This window comes from Sciurus vulgaris, assembly GCF_902686455.1.
Source record: "Sciurus vulgaris genome assembly, chromosome: 15".
Classification (NCBI taxonomy): Eukaryota; Metazoa; Chordata; class Mammalia; order Rodentia; family Sciuridae; genus Sciurus; species Sciurus vulgaris.
Genome location: NC_136476.1, coordinates 89,720,513 through 89,735,265, shown reverse-complemented (window position 1 = coordinate 89,735,265; position 14,753 = coordinate 89,720,513). Strand labels below are relative to the sequence as shown.

General features: G+C 60.4%; 1 protein-coding gene across 1 annotated transcript in view; it reads left to right on the top strand.

The window, feature by feature from the left end:
* NOTCH1 (notch receptor 1) overlaps positions 1-10,499 on the top strand; it is a 40,361-nt gene extending 29,862 nt beyond the window's left edge. Inside the window, exons 22-34 of the mRNA XM_079112976.1 lie at positions 124-256; positions 564-821; positions 908-1,020; positions 1,510-2,081; positions 2,279-2,701; positions 3,625-3,773; positions 4,434-4,650; positions 4,785-4,872; positions 4,961-5,126; positions 5,617-5,912; positions 7,095-7,242; positions 7,327-7,424; positions 8,526-10,499. Of these exons, the coding sequence (XP_078969102.1) occupies positions 124-256; positions 564-821; positions 908-1,020; positions 1,510-2,081; positions 2,279-2,701; positions 3,625-3,773; positions 4,434-4,650; positions 4,785-4,872; positions 4,961-5,126; positions 5,617-5,912; positions 7,095-7,242; positions 7,327-7,424; positions 8,526-10,004 (4,140 nt within the window). The 3' untranslated portion in view covers positions 10,005-10,499. The remainder of the gene's footprint in view (positions 1-123; positions 257-563; positions 822-907; positions 1,021-1,509; positions 2,082-2,278; positions 2,702-3,624; positions 3,774-4,433; positions 4,651-4,784; positions 4,873-4,960; positions 5,127-5,616; positions 5,913-7,094; positions 7,243-7,326; positions 7,425-8,525) is intronic.
* Positions 10,500-14,753: the final 4,254 nt, after the last annotated feature.

Below are 14,753 nucleotides of genomic sequence, written 5' to 3'. Positions count from 1 at the left end.
TCCCTGCATGGGCCTGAGGGCCCGAGGCTTCTCTCGGCAGGCGGGCGGTGCAGGAGTCTGTGGCCCACACAGTGGGGTCTGGGAGCTGAGCTGCAGCCCTGCCCTTGTTCCGTCTCCCTGCAGTGCGTGGCCGGCTACCACGGGGCCAATTGCTCCGAGGAGATCAATGAGTGCCTTTCCCACCCCTGCCAGAATGGGGGTACCTGCATTGACCTCACCAATACCTACAAGTGCTCCTGCCCCCGTGGCACACAGGGTAAGGCTGCTCCCCAGGGCTGGGGGCCAGTGTCCTCCCCAGGGGAAAGCAGGTTAATCAGACCTGTGACCGCACAGGTGTGTCCTGCAACCAGCAGATGACTCCACTCTACCTCGTGGGCCTGGGTGGGTGCAGAACTGACAGGAAGGGACCCAGAGAGGTATCCCAGCAGGAAGTGGAGTCCAACCTTTGCTGTCACATCCTGCCTTTCCTGGGTGTCTGGGTGGTTCAGTACTGACCACCTGCCGCCCCAGGACAGACCCAGCAGCAATGTGGCCCCAGCCCTGACCACCACCACACCCTGCAGGTGTGCATTGCGAGATCAATGTGGATGACTGCAGCCCCCCTCTAGACCCCACCTCCCGCAGCCCCCGGTGCTTCAACAACGGCACCTGCGTGGACCAGGTGGGTGGCTACAGCTGCACCTGTCCACCCGGCTTTGTGGGTGAGCGGTGTGAGGGTGACGTCAATGAGTGTCTGTCCAACCCCTGCGACCCACGTGGCACCCAGAACTGTGTGCAGCGCGTCAATGACTTCCACTGCGAGTGCCGCCCAGGCCACACGGGTAGGTCTGGGGGTGGGGCCAGGCGGCGTGGGGCGGGGCCAGGCGGGTGGGGGCGGGGCCAGCCCTCATACCCGTGTCCTCCCCAGGGCGCCGCTGTGAGTCGGTCATCAATGGATGCAAGGGCAAGCCCTGCAAGAATGGGGGCACCTGCAACGTGGCGTCCAACACTGCCCGCGGGTTCATCTGCAAGTGCCCAGCGGTAGGTGCAGCCACCCAGCGAAGCGTAGACCGGCCTCCTCCGGGCCGTGCAGCCTGGAGCAGCGGTAGCAGGTCTCCCTCACCCTTGTTCCACAGAGCCTCCTTGGTTGCGTTTTCTGTGAACCCAGGGCCTAGGCTGGGCCAGTGCTCTGCCCCTGGGCCAAGCCTCCAGCCTGGCTTGTCGGGTTGGATGCTGTAGTTTCAGAGCAGCTTTAGGCCTGCAGGTTGCCTGGGCAGAGGTGCAAGCAGTCCCCTCAGCCTCCCCTCAGCATCTTGCCCTTGGCAGTGCTGATGCGGGTCACGAACTCAGGTCCGCGGGTTGCCTCAGGGTTGACCTGGGTGTTGGGCATGTGTGTGACTACCTCCCCACCCCAGCACCCCTGACCTTCTCCCCGAGAAGTTGCTTTAAGGCTTTGCTGCTGGGGGGCCGTGACCCCTCCTCCAGGTGGTGGGTGCGGCCTGCCTGACCCTGTGCTGCCCCCTCCCCCAGGGCTTCGAGGGAGCCACCTGCGAGAACGATGCGCGCACCTGCGGCTCCCTCCGCTGCCTCAACGGCGGCACGTGCATCTCAGGCCCGCGCAGCCCCACCTGCCTGTGCCTGGCCCCCTTCACAGGCCCCGAGTGCCAGTTTCCAGCCAGCAGCCCCTGTGTGGGCAGCAACCCCTGCTACAACCAGGGCAGCTGTGAGCCCACATCTGAGAGCCCCTTCTACCGCTGCCTGTGCCCCCCCAAGTTCAACGGACTCCTGTGCCACATCCTAGACTACAGCTTTGGGGGCGGCGCCGGGCGCGACATCGCGCCGCCGCAGATTGAGGAGGCCTGCGAGCTGCCTGAGTGCCAGGAGGACGCGGGCAACAAGGTCTGCAGCCTGCAGTGCAACCACCACGCCTGCGGCTGGGATGGCGGCGACTGCTCCCTCAACTTCAATGACCCCTGGAAGAACTGCACACAGTCCCTGCAGTGCTGGAAGTACTTCAGTGACGGCCGCTGCGACAGCCAGTGCAACTCCGCTGGCTGCCTCTTCGACGGCTTCGACTGCCAGCATGCGGAAGGCCAGTGCAAGTAAGGCGGGGCCTCCACCTGGGTCTGGGTGGGCGCAGGGCAGTGTGGCGGGAGGAAGGACACAGCCCCACGGGGCTGGTGGGCACGGTTCCCAGGTCCAGGGAGGGCAGGTGCCCCGGACAGCACTGGAGGTGGTAGGTGGCTGGAGTGGGCCGGGGGACCCGCTGGGGGGTGGCCTGAGCACCCTGTGCCTGCAGCCCCCTGTACGACCAGTACTGCAAGGACCACTTCAGTGACGGGCACTGCGACCAGGGCTGCAACAGCGCCGAATGCGAGTGGGACGGGCTGGACTGCGCGGAGCACGTCCCTGAGCGACTGGCGGCTGGCACGCTGGTGCTGGTGGTGCTGCTGCCGCCCCAGCAGCTGCGCAACCACTCCCTACACTTCCTGCGTGAGCTCAGCCGTGTGCTACACACCAACGTGGTCTTCAAGCGGGACGCACAGGGCCACCAGATGATCTTCCCCTACTATGGCCATGAGGAGGAGCTGCGCAAACACCCCATCAAGCGAGCCGCCGGCTGGGAGGCGCCCACCTCCCTGCTTGGCCAGGCCACAGCCTCCCTGCTCCCTATAGGCAGCAGGCGCCAGCGCAGGGAGCTGGACCCCATGGACATCCGCGGGTGAGTGAGCCCTGGCTCTGGTCCACAAGGTCTGTTCCTGAGCCCCTTCCTGACCTCTCTCCAGTTTCACCTGCTCCCATCAGCTGCCCCGGGCCAGGCAGTACCATCCCCTGTACAACAACAGTGGGTGAACCTGAGCTCCCAGGGTCTGCACAGCCAAGGAGCAGAGGTGGTGTGGCTGACAGGGCCTGGCCTCCGTGGCCACACCTCCCTCAGTGCCTGCAGGCTTTACCCCTGTACCCAGAGGGTGGTTCTGATTGCACCAGGCATTGGGGACTGAGCGGATCAAAGCTCCAGGGTCTCCCGTGGGGCTGGCACACCCACCCTGGACGAGACCCAGCTGTCACGGGGCCCCTTTTCCAGCCTGAGAGGAGGCAGGGCTGGGGGCTTGGGCAGGGGTGCTGTGGCTGGGCCCCAAACGCTGAGGAGCTGAGCAGCTGTAGTGGGGCACAGGCCCGTGGACATGGCAGCCCCAGGAGTGTCCAGAAGCCCTAGCTGGCCAGGCCCATCACCCACGCCCCACACCTGGGGGTCCCCCGCCCTTGCCCTCCTCTCCTTGATCCTGGTGTCTTTGCTGGGCGACTGCGGTGGGTTCTGCACATGCCCCTGCCCCCACCGCATGCCTGCACTTCTGCAGGGCCTGGACACAGCTCCTGGGAGGGGCTTGGGCTCCTGGGTGAGGGAAGTGGGCACAAAGGGCTTGCGGCACAAAGGGAGCCCCGGGGGCTGCGGGCCCTGGGAGAGTGTGCTGAGCGCCTCTGTGCCACGCAGGCTTCCCTGGATGGGCTGCTCACTCCCGGGGTTGCTGCTAGCAGACCTGCCTCCTGCTGTTGGGACAGTGGCGAGGGCTGGGGCTGACCCGGACAGTGTGCTGGGCGGGCCGTGGGGAGGGATGTCTGGTCCCAGCCTGGCGGTGTGCCCAGGTCCATCGTCTACCTGGAGATCGACAACCGGCAGTGCGTGCAGTCCTCCTCCCAGTGCTTCCAGAGTGCCGCCGATGTGGCTGCCTTCCTGGGGGCGCTGGCCTCGCTGGGCAGCCTCAACATCCCCTACAAGATCGATGCAGTGCAGAGTGAGTGTGGGCCCTGTCCCAGCCATCGGGAGCGGGTTGCCTGTCGTGGGGGGTCCCCTGGGGGAGGCCAGAGCTGCCTGTCCCTCTGTCCCTGTGGCCCTACTTCCCATGCCACCCGTGGCGTGTCTTGCCTTCGGAGTGCAGGATAGAACTTCCCGGATGGCTGCCTTCCCTACCCTTGGCGGCTGGCTGGAGGAGCTGCCGGGGACCAGCCAGCCCAGTGGAAAGTGGGAGCCTTTCTCCCCACCCCTCCCCCGGTTCTTCTTTGTTGGGTATTATTTCAAAATCATTAGTGTTTTTTTTTTTTTTTTTAAAGAGAGAGAGAGAGCGAGTGAAGAATTGATCGGTGTCATGTGAAGTGTTGAAGTTTGTATCTTGAAAATCCCCCTAAATCCTTTGTCTTAACAGCTCAATGCGAGTGCAGCGATTTGAAGTTGGTTAATCCTTCTCCCTGAAAGGGGAAAAAGTGAACGCTGTCTCCAGATAGTCGGCTGGTGCAGGAGAGAATCTAGTGATAGTTTGCAATTCTGATTAATCGCGTAGAAAATGACCTTATTTTGGGGGGCGGGATGGAGGAGAGCAGGTGAGCAGGCTCCCGGCCGCTGGCCTGCTGCACAGCCACGCTGACGTCTGGGCGCCTGCCCGTGGCCCTGCCCGCAGGTGAGACTGTGGAGCCGCCGCCCCCCGCGCAGCTGCACCTCATGTACGTGGCCGCCGCCGCTTTTGTGCTTCTCTTCTTCGTGGGCTGCGGGGTCCTGCTGTCCCGCAAGCGCCGGCGGCAGCATGGCCAGCTCTGGTTCCCTGAGGGCTTCAAGGTGTCAGAAGCCAGCAAGAAGAAGCGGCGGGAGCCCCTTGGCGAGGACTCCGTGGGCCTCAAGTGAGTGGGGGCAGCCCTGCTTCTGGGCTGGGCGGTTAGGCTTCCTGGGGGGCTCTGGTCTCCACAGCAGGCTGCTGAGCCGTGGCCGCAGGCAGCTCCCTGGGAGCCCGCTCAGTCTTGCCTCCCACCCTCAGGCCCCTGAAGAACGCCTCGGACGGCGCCCTCATGGAGGACAGCCAGAACGAGTGGGGGGATGAGGGCCTGGAGACCAAGAAGTTCCGGGTGAGTCCAGCGGGTGTGGGCCTCCCCGGTGGTTGTCCAGCTCCTGGGCAGACCTGAGGGTGTGGCTTTCTGCTCCTCCCCAACTTAGTTCGAGGAACCTGTGGTTCTTCCCGACCTGGATGATCAGACAGATCACCGGCAGTGGACCCAGCAGCACCTGGATGCTGCGGACCTGCGCATGTCTGCCATGGCCCCCACGCCACCCCAGGGAGAGGTGGATGCTGACTGCATGGACGTCAATGTCCGTGGGCCCGGTAAGGCCACCTGAACCCCCAGCCTTGTGCTGGTGTGCCGCAGCTCCTGCCCCGCAGCTTTCCTGCCTGCTCCCTCATCACTGCTTCCCTCCTAGCGCACATGCCTCTGGAGGCGCCCTCCTCGGACTGATCCTTTAGGCTAGTCCAGCCACCCTGAGACCCCTCCCCATGCTGCCTTGTGAGACGTTCAGAGTCCAGGTTCTAAGTGCAGACTTTGCGTCTTCCTGGTGGGGTTTGTGCAGAGTCTTGGACAAGTCAGGGAGTGGCATAGGGCTCTCCACTGCTTACCAGCGAGTTGGCAGTGGGACTTGCCCTCTGTCCTTAAGGAGCACAGTGTGACTTCTGCAGCTCCCCCGCCGTCCCCGTGGCATGGCTGTGTGCACAGGGCGGTGGTGCACTGGGCAGCATGTCCACAGGGCTTCCCCTTGAACTCAGGCCTGAGGCTGGCCATCCAGGACTGAACTGCGCCCTTTCTCTGCCCTCAATGCAGATGGCTTCACCCCGCTCATGATCGCCTCCTGCAGCGGAGGGGGCCTGGAGACGGGCATCAGCGAGGAGGAGGAGGATGCCCCGGCCGTCATCTCTGACTTCATCTACCAGGGTGCCAGTCTGCACAACCAGACAGACCGCACGGGCGAGACTGCCTTGCATCTGGCTGCCCGTTACTCACGCTCCGATGCTGCCAAGCGCCTGCTGGAGGCCAGCGCAGATGCCAATATCCAGGACAACATGGGACGCACCCCGCTACATGCAGCCGTTTCTGCTGACGCACAGGGCGTCTTCCAGGTAGGCAGCAGCTGCTCACGCCTCCTCAGGCTGCCACAGCCAGGCTCAGGAGGCCCTGGGAGTCCTGGCCTGGCTGTGGCTTAAACAGTCAGCTGGAGTCTCCCCCTGGACGTTAGCACACCAGGAGGCACGCTCGGAGGAGTACAGAACCCTGCTCTGTCCTCTGTGGGAAGCTGCCAGTCGGGGGCTGCAGGCGAGGCAGGGCCTCACCACCCCCACCCAAGACAGCCTCTGGGCTCAGGGTCAGGGCAGGCTCAAGGTCCTGGTCCGAGTGCCTCTGCCCTTCACTCTGCCCCTCTCTCATAGCTCTGGCCGCAGGCATAGCTCTTGGCGGTGAGGAGAGCTTTAGAGGCCAGCCAGCCCAGCAAACCTCCACTCTGTCCTTGCCAGGGAGCCTGGGCAACGGTGGATCTAGGGATTTGGAAACCTGGGTGTCTGGGGAGCATCCCCAGCAGAGGCTTTACAGGCAGGCTGCCAGCCAGTCTCCAGGCTGGAACCTGGAGCAGATCCAGATGAGGCACGAGACAGACATCTTCACGAAACTTGCCACTCGATGATTTCTTAACCTGAGTGGAAATAAGGAATTAAGATTATCCTTGAGGGAAATTGCGCCCCGGGCAGGTGGCGACCATGCAGGCTATGTGGCCCCCTTGCAGGCAGAGACTGGGGCTCTCAGGAGCTCTGCAGGGGCCTAGGCAGTGTGGCAGGTTGCTCAGCCCCTTTCACCCACCAGTAGATGGTGACCACCCTTCCCACCTGTGAGTTGGGCAAGGTAGCAATTTAAGGGCTGCCCACCCTACCACTGGGGCCTAGACAAATAGCCTGGCTCAGTGGTTCTGAGTATGGTACAGGGTGTGAGCCAGAGTTCACGACCCTCAGCACCCCTGTGGCTGGGCAGGCCAGGACCCTCTGTTTTGGGGTGGTCTTGACAGCCAAGACCATGGCAGGATTCAATGAGGCTCTATGTGTTTGTGCTGGGTCCCCGTGTCACTGAGGTGCTCAGCCCTCCTGCATCCATGGACAACAGCTTCATGCTGTCCTGTGGTGCCGGGGCCATTCAGGTCCCAGGAGTGGCCTGTCTCCTCTGGGAGGGCAGCTGGCCCTGGTCCAGACATTAGTCCTCAGTCGGGTCATCAGACTTGTGTTTGTGATGTCCCTGCCTGAGTCCTCCCTTGTGTCCAGATCCTGATCCGGAACCGAGCCACAGACCTAGACGCCCGCATGCATGACGGCACGACTCCCCTGATTCTGGCCGCCCGCCTGGCCGTAGAGGGCATGCTGGAGGACCTCATCAACTCGCATGCAGACGTCAATGCTGTGGATGACTTGGGTAGGCCCCGCTGCAGCCCAGCTGCCAGGACAGGGCAGGGTTGCTGCCCAGGCTGCTCCTGACCCTCTCTGTCCACTCCCCCAGGCAAGTCAGCCCTGCACTGGGCTGCTGCAGTGAACAACGTGGATGCCGCCGTTGTGCTCCTGAAGAACGGGGCCAACAAGGACATGCAGAACAACAAGGTGAGCCGGAGCCAGCCACAGGCTGTGGTGGGACGCCTGGTAGACTGCTTCCAGGAGCAGCACACAGGGAGTCTCCTGACTCCCTCCCAAGTTGGGGTGGGCTGGGGGGCCGGAGCTGTATCGAACTAAGAGGTCCTGGCCTCCTTGGGGGAGGTGCTGCTGTAGCTGCCTCTGCCAGTGCTACCTGGGCCTTACCTCTGCTGTCGTGGGTGCATGGTGACGCAGGCGCAGCTGCAGGCTTGCGGTGGGTGGCTCTGTGCCTCAGGAGGCTTCTAAGTGCAGAGGTGTCCCGCCCACTGCCCTGAAGCTGAGGAGGTTGTGCTGTGCTGGCCCGGCCTTTCCTCCTCATGCCAACCTGACTCTATCTCCCCAGGCTCCTTGGTTCTCTGCTGGCTGTGTTTGGGTTCCTCTGGACACTTGGGTATAGAGGGCAGAGCTGCTGCCTCCTGTGCCCTGACTCCAGGTGGCCCCAGCTATATCTAAGCCAGGGCCTCTCTTGGGTGAGGGAGTCTCAGCAGGTGTCAGACACCAAGGAGTCCTTCAGACCCAGGTGCTCACCAGTCCAGGGCTGGCAGCATGATCTGGTCTGTCCCATGAGAGGGACAAAGCCCCAAAGACTGAGGGGCTGGCTCCTGGGCACCAGGCCTCAGGGCCCTTTTCCCTCCCTACACAGCGGCCTCTCAGAGCATATGGTTTATCTGCTGGGCAGAGCAAGCCAGGAAGAGCTGAGACACCAGGACTGCAGGTCCCTCTTGACAGGAAGCTCCTTACCTGGGCCACGGATGCACTTCAGGGATCCCCAAGCCATGAAATCACTGCAGTATTACATCTGCACAGGGAGACAGGGAGACAGGGCACACAGCTTGTTAGAGTTTGGTGGAGTTGTGACTCTGTGCAATGAAGGCCTGCAGATTTAGGAGTTGAGGACCCCACAGCCCCGTCTTGGTGGTGCCAGATGATGTGTCATCTGAGGTTTTCGAGAAGAAAGGGTGCAGGTTGTGGTGTGGGGCTGGCAGGAGTGGGGTCTGCTGGGGTGTGTGAATGGCCACAGAGCATGACCCCACACCAGCCAGCCCCTCACTGCCCTCTGCGTATTTCCAGGAGGAGACGCCTCTGTTCCTGGCTGCCCGGGAGGGCAGCTACGAGACTGCCAAGGTGCTGCTGGACCACTTTGCCAACCGAGACATCACGGACCACATGGACCGCCTGCCACGTGACATCGCACAGGAGCGCATGCACCACGACATCGTGAGGCTGCTGGACGAGCACAACCTGGTGCGCAGCCCTCAGCTGCACGGCACCGCCCTGGGCGGCACGCCCCGCCTGTCCCCAACCCTCTGCTCGCCCAGGGGCTACCTGGGCAACCTCAAGCCCAGCGTGCAGGGCAAGAAGGCCCGCAAGCCCAGCTCCAAAGGCCCAGCCTGTGGCAGCAAGGAGGCCAGGGACCTCAAGGTGCGCAGGAAGAAGTCCCAGGATGGCAAGGGCTGCCTACTGGACAGCTCGAGCATGCTGTCACCCGTGGACTCCCTGGAGTCGCCACACGGCTACCTGTCGGATGTGGCCTCACCTCCCCTCCTACCCTCCCCGTTCCAGCAGTCTCCATCCATGCCTCTCAACCACCTGCCCGGCATGCCTGACGCCCACCTGGGCATCAGCCATCTGAACGTGGCGGCCAAGCCTGAGATGGCAGCTCTGGGTGGAGGTGGCCGACTGGCCTTTGAGCCTGGCCCACCACGGCTCTCCCACCTGCCTGTGGCCTCCAGCACTGGCACAGTCCTGGGCACCAGCAGCACAGGGGCCGTGAATTTCACTGTGGGTGGGACTGTGGGCTTGAACGGCCAATGTGAGTGGCTTTCTCGGCTACAGAGTGGCATGGTGCCCAGCCAATACAACCCACTGCGAGGGGCAGTGGCACCAGGCACGCTGAGCACACAGACCCCCACGCTCCAGCACACCATGATGGGCTCGCTGCCCGGCAGTCTCTCCGCTAGTGCGCTGTCCCAGATGATGAGCTACCAGGGCCTGCCCAACGCACGGCATGCCACCCAGCCTCACTTGGTGCAGCCCCAGCAGGTGACACAGCAAAACTTGCAGATGCAGCAACAGAACCTGCAACTACCAGACATCCAGCAGCCTCAGAGCCTGCAGCCACCTGCACAGCCTCACCTGGGCGTGGGCACAGCAGCCAGTGGGCACCTGGGTCGGAGCCTCCTGGGAGGGGAGCCAAGCCAGGATGTGCAGCCACTGGGCCCCAGCAACCTGGCAGTGCACACCATCCTGCCCCAGGAGAGCCAGACCCTGCCCGCCTCACTGCCGTCCTCGCTGGCCCCGCCCATGACCACCACGCAGTTCCTGACTCCGCCCTCCCAGCACAGCTGCTCCTCGTCCCCTGTGGACAACACCCCCAGCCGCCAGCTGCAGGTGCCCGAGCATCCCTTCCTCACCCCGTCCCCTGAGTCCCCTGACCAGTGGTCGAGCTCCTCACCACATTCCAACATCTCCGATTGGTCTGAGGGCATCTCCAGCCCGCCCACCACCATGCAATCCCAGGTCACCCACATTCCAGAGGCATTCAAGTAGATGGCCACGCCTGCGGGACCCCGGCTTCCTTTCCCACGCCCTCGGGCGTTTCCAGTGCTGCAGGATGCTGGGGCCAACCAAAGGAGCCTTTTTTATTAAAAAAAAAAAAAAAAAATGTTTTTATACAAAATAAGAACAAGAATTTCAATTTTTTTTTTTTTTAGTATTTATTTATGTACTTTTGTTTTACACAGAAACACTGCCTTTTTATTTATATGTACCGTTTTCTATGGCACCAGGTAAAAATTCTTGTGTTCCAAGGAAATAAACTAGTTCTTAGAGACATGCTTTTCCTACTTAGGGTAAAGATCGTTACATGTGTGTAAAATATAAGCAAAGATTCATGATTTATAAATGCCATTTATTTATTGATTTTTTTTTTTCAAATTCCAAAAAGTGCTGGAGGAGGGAGGTTTGAACTGCACTGTCCAGAGGCCCCAGGGTGCCTACCCTCTCCTGGGGACCCACCAGCCTTGCCCTCCCCCAGCACCACCTATGTCTGGAGGGAACTACGGCAAGACCTTGGTGCCTTGGGCACATGGACTCGTCTGCGTCTGAAACAGGAAACACAAGTCAGTGATGTGATGCAGTTTGGTGGTTTCTAGTGATGGGTGTGAAACATGTTTTGAGATCTGGGTCTCGGTGGGCCCGGAGTCCTCCCCGGTGCTGGTCGTGAACCTTTGCTTGGGGTCGGAGCTCCTAGTAGGCCCTGGTCCTGTACCTTCCGTTCCACCAGCGCCTTCCTGACAGCACACTGAGCGTGGCGCCCACCAGGGGCCACGTGGAGAGGTCCTCCCCTCCTCTGGGGAAGGACACTGCCCCGGCTATCCTGATGGGGACCCTGGACCCTAACTTTGAGCAGCAAGGTCCACCTTCCGCAGAGGATGGACTCAGCTGCCAAAGGCTCCTGTGTCTGCAGGAGACTTCCAAAGGGCTTGTGTCCAGGTTTGGGGGAAACCTGGGCTGTGTCTGCCAGTTCTCTTCCAATAGCCCCATCTGCCATGGGTAGGGAACCCATGTCCGGCCCTGGGGTGCTGGAGGGCGAGGTGTGGCCTGCTCCGGGGCACTCCTCCTGGTTCAGGGGACTGCTTGCCCAAGGGAGCAGCAGATCCTTACAGTATCGAGTATGCGCCTGTGGCAGAGTAATGTCTGTAAATATGTTTTAAAGATGGATTTTGTTTAAAAAATCTAATGGAACAAGTCTGTTCTATGTCAGACTGATGAGGGATGTCAGAATGTGGCCCAGCTCAGTGTAACCCAGGCCTCGTGACCTGCAGCTGCCAGAACCGTAGCTCCTAAGAGCACAACCCAGGGGTGGCCCTGGGTCGCCCCCAGTCCCTGCCTGTTTCCCTCATGCATGGGGGCTTGCTCAGGGCAGGTGCCCACCTCCTCAGGGCAGCTCCTCCGGCTTTTCGGGGAGCAGTGTTGTGCCATCCTTAGTGGGCATGACCAGACACGCCCTAAGATGTTGATTCTTACTGTTTTTTAAAATAGAGTGTAGTTTACAGAAAAAGGAAACTTTTTAAAAAAGCTATCTACATGCAGAACTGTAGATGATGGAAATGATGTATTTTTTTTCATCTTTTTGTTAACTGATTTGCAATAAAAATGATGACCATCAGGTCACCCAGATTTTGCTAAACTTGGCGTCATGACTCACTTTCTTGGGGAAGGGAGGGCTGTTCTGCTCGGAGACAGCCAGGAGTCTTTGGGCCTTTCTGACGGAGAGTGGTGGAGAGGCTGCCCAGTCATGTCCACGGGGGCGCTGGGGCCACACCATCGGCAGAGGCCCATGGGTGTCAGCTCTCAGCCCAGGTGAGGCACTGTGGAAGTGGGGCTCTGACTGCTAGCAACCCAGTCTGCCGGAGGGACCCCTGGGCAGGAGTCCCCACCGCTCGGCGCCTCGCCCATCCTAGGGAGAGTCCAGGGGGTCCTGCCAGCAGGTGGGGGGATGTGAGGAGGGATCGCACGGCCCCAGTGAGGAGTGCAGCCCGGGGGAGCCGCAGCATGTCTGGGTGGGCTGTGCAGGCTCCCAGGAGCACTGGCAAATTCCCTTCTCCCTTCCTGCCTGGCCTGTACCTTCAGGGCATTGCAGACCAAAGCCACAAGGGGGAGTCTGATGTCCCCTTCTGACTGCCCAGTGCTTCCCACCCTGGGCCTGGCCCTCAGGAACTAAGTGTGGGCCCAAGATTTCCCCACCATGTTGGGATGCCCTGTTCCTTCTGGGCACTGTGCTGCCCACCAGGATGGCCACACTCAGAATTATGGGAAGTGGTCTGATTCTCATTTTCAAGGGGGAGAATTCAGCCTGAATTCTACCCAAAGAACTCCTGGCATCCAGAAATTCCACTCCTTGGTGTGTGCTCTCTGCAGCTGCATCCACACCAGCACAGACAACTAGGTGTCTAGCATCAGTTAACAGATGCAAATAGCATGTGGTTTGTCCTGCTATGCTGTGGGCAATTGTAGGTGTAAATTTAGCTGGGCTATTTGGCACACATTCCCAAGTGTGTCCCTGAGGGAATGTCTGGGGGTGATTGATGTTTGAATTTGTAGAGAAGTAAAAATAGGGCCCTCCCCAATGTGGGTGGGTCTCATGCAATCAGTTGAAGGCCTAGAAAGATCCAAAGGCTGAATAAAAGGGTTAGCACCAGTTGCTGAGCCTACATCCAGACTCTGCCAACTTTGGACTGAAAACGACCCCCCAGCAGCTTTTCCAGGTCTCTGACTTGCTGAGGATAGCTCTTGGGACTTGTCAGCATGCATCAGTTCCTATGAGCAATCTCCTCCCCTCTGTGTGTATGTCCTGTGGATCCATTCTCTGGACAACTTAATAAAAATGCAGTGGAATATTACCCAACCATAAAAAGGGATGAAGCTTTGACACCTGCTGCAACATGGATGAAACCTGAAGACACTGCTCAGTGAAGGAAGCTGTCAGAAAGACTCCCTGATGTGAGATTCTATGAGCCATCCTCAACAGCTGAGTCATAGAGACAGAAAGCCATACCCAGAATGGGAGGACGGGGTGTTCTGCTCCATGGCTCTAGTTTGGCTTTGGGGTGATGGGAGGCTGCACAGTGCTCTGAGCACCACAGGACTATGCACAGACACGGTTCACCTTATGTTCTGCGGGTCTCCCCACAAAGCAATATGTATTCGTTTTTGTGACACAAGGGGGTGAATCCAGGGGCACTCCACCACTGAGTTACATCTCGAGCCCTTTTTGTTTATTTAGAGAGACAGTCTGTGGCCCTTTTTGTTTATTTAGAGAGACAGTCTGGTTAAGCTGTTGACTTGAGCCTGTGATCTTCCTGCCTCAGTTTCCTGAGTAGTTAAGACCACAGGGTGGCCACCGTGCCGGGCACAATACATTATTCCCAAAAGGTGAGCAGCCTCCCAGCAGTGTGAGAACACCATGTGGTTTGTCCCCATGGGTGCAAGGACAGGCCTCGGGGACCCTGCTGCTCTTAAGAACCTGTCTGCCCCAAAGTCATCAGAGCTCCTGGTGGATGGAGGAACCTGGAGAAGAGAGTGAGGAGGTCTCTAAGCTGGGTTTCTGGCATTAGGACAGTCATGCTGGCCATCAGGCCCTGCCCATCTCCCAGCAGAAATATCCCAAGGACTAAACCTGAGGTACATGAGGACTCATGGGGACAAGCTGCTTGAAAAAGCAGCCCCAGGTGCTGTCCCCTTCTCTCCTGGGGAGCCATACCATAGGGGCCTGGCAACTTGCACTCCAAACACATGTTGACCTGTGCTGCCCACCCCCCTCCTGAGGCCTTCTCCCTTATGACCACTGTGCAAAGCTGGGGTCCCACCTGCTTAAGGGAGAGGGGCTGCTTCTGGCTGCAGTGGGGCAGAGCGAGCTTGAGCCTAGGCCCTGTGCTCCCAAAGGTCTCGGGCGGCCCATCCCAGCCTCCAGGAGGTGGTTCTCTGCCTCCCCCTGCTGACAGTGCTGCGCCAGTGCCCTTGGCCAGGGCCCGTCCATGCATCATCCCCACAGCAGTGCGATCACCCATTTTAAGGATGAGGACACTAGGCTCAGTGGGGTGGGCGACTTACCCCAGGTCACCCGTTCAGGAAGGGCTGTGTGAGACTTCGGGTCACTCCTCTCAGGCTCAGGGAGCCATGGAGCCTGGCCCAGCTGCTGCAGACGGGCAACTGCTCTCAGGAGAGGGGCTGGCAGGCCACTGGGGGTGCAACATACCCAGCCTGGGGCTGCTCTACCGAGGCCCTTTCAGAGCCTTGGGCCGCCAGTCCAGGCTTGGACAGCATCTTACGTGGCTGCCCAGGCTGCAGAAGTCTCTGGCCCTGCTGTTTGTTATGTCTGTTCAGCAGTGGCTGCAAATGTTGTTGACAGCTGAGCAAGTCAAGCTGTCCCTGTCCAGGGGCTTCATCCAGGTGGCTCTACCTACCTGTCTACCCCATGCAGTCCTGCTGTTCGCCCGGGGTACCCAAGGCTGCCTCCAGGGCTCTTGGCCCTCCCTAAAGGTTCTCCAGAGAGCCTTCTGGAAGGCCAAGCAATAGTCATTCATGACTGAGAAGGCCCTGGAAAACTCCTGTTTCCAAAAATCCCATGCAAATCCCTCAGCAGGCCTGCAGAGCACCCCACCAGGCCCACCAGGAGCTTCTTGGTATGAAGAAGCTCCACACAGAATGCACTCCTGCCCCTCCTCCACAGGTGCTTCATAGGCTCCCCTTCCACCAGGCACACTCGCAGCCACCATGCCTGTGCTGTCCCCACCC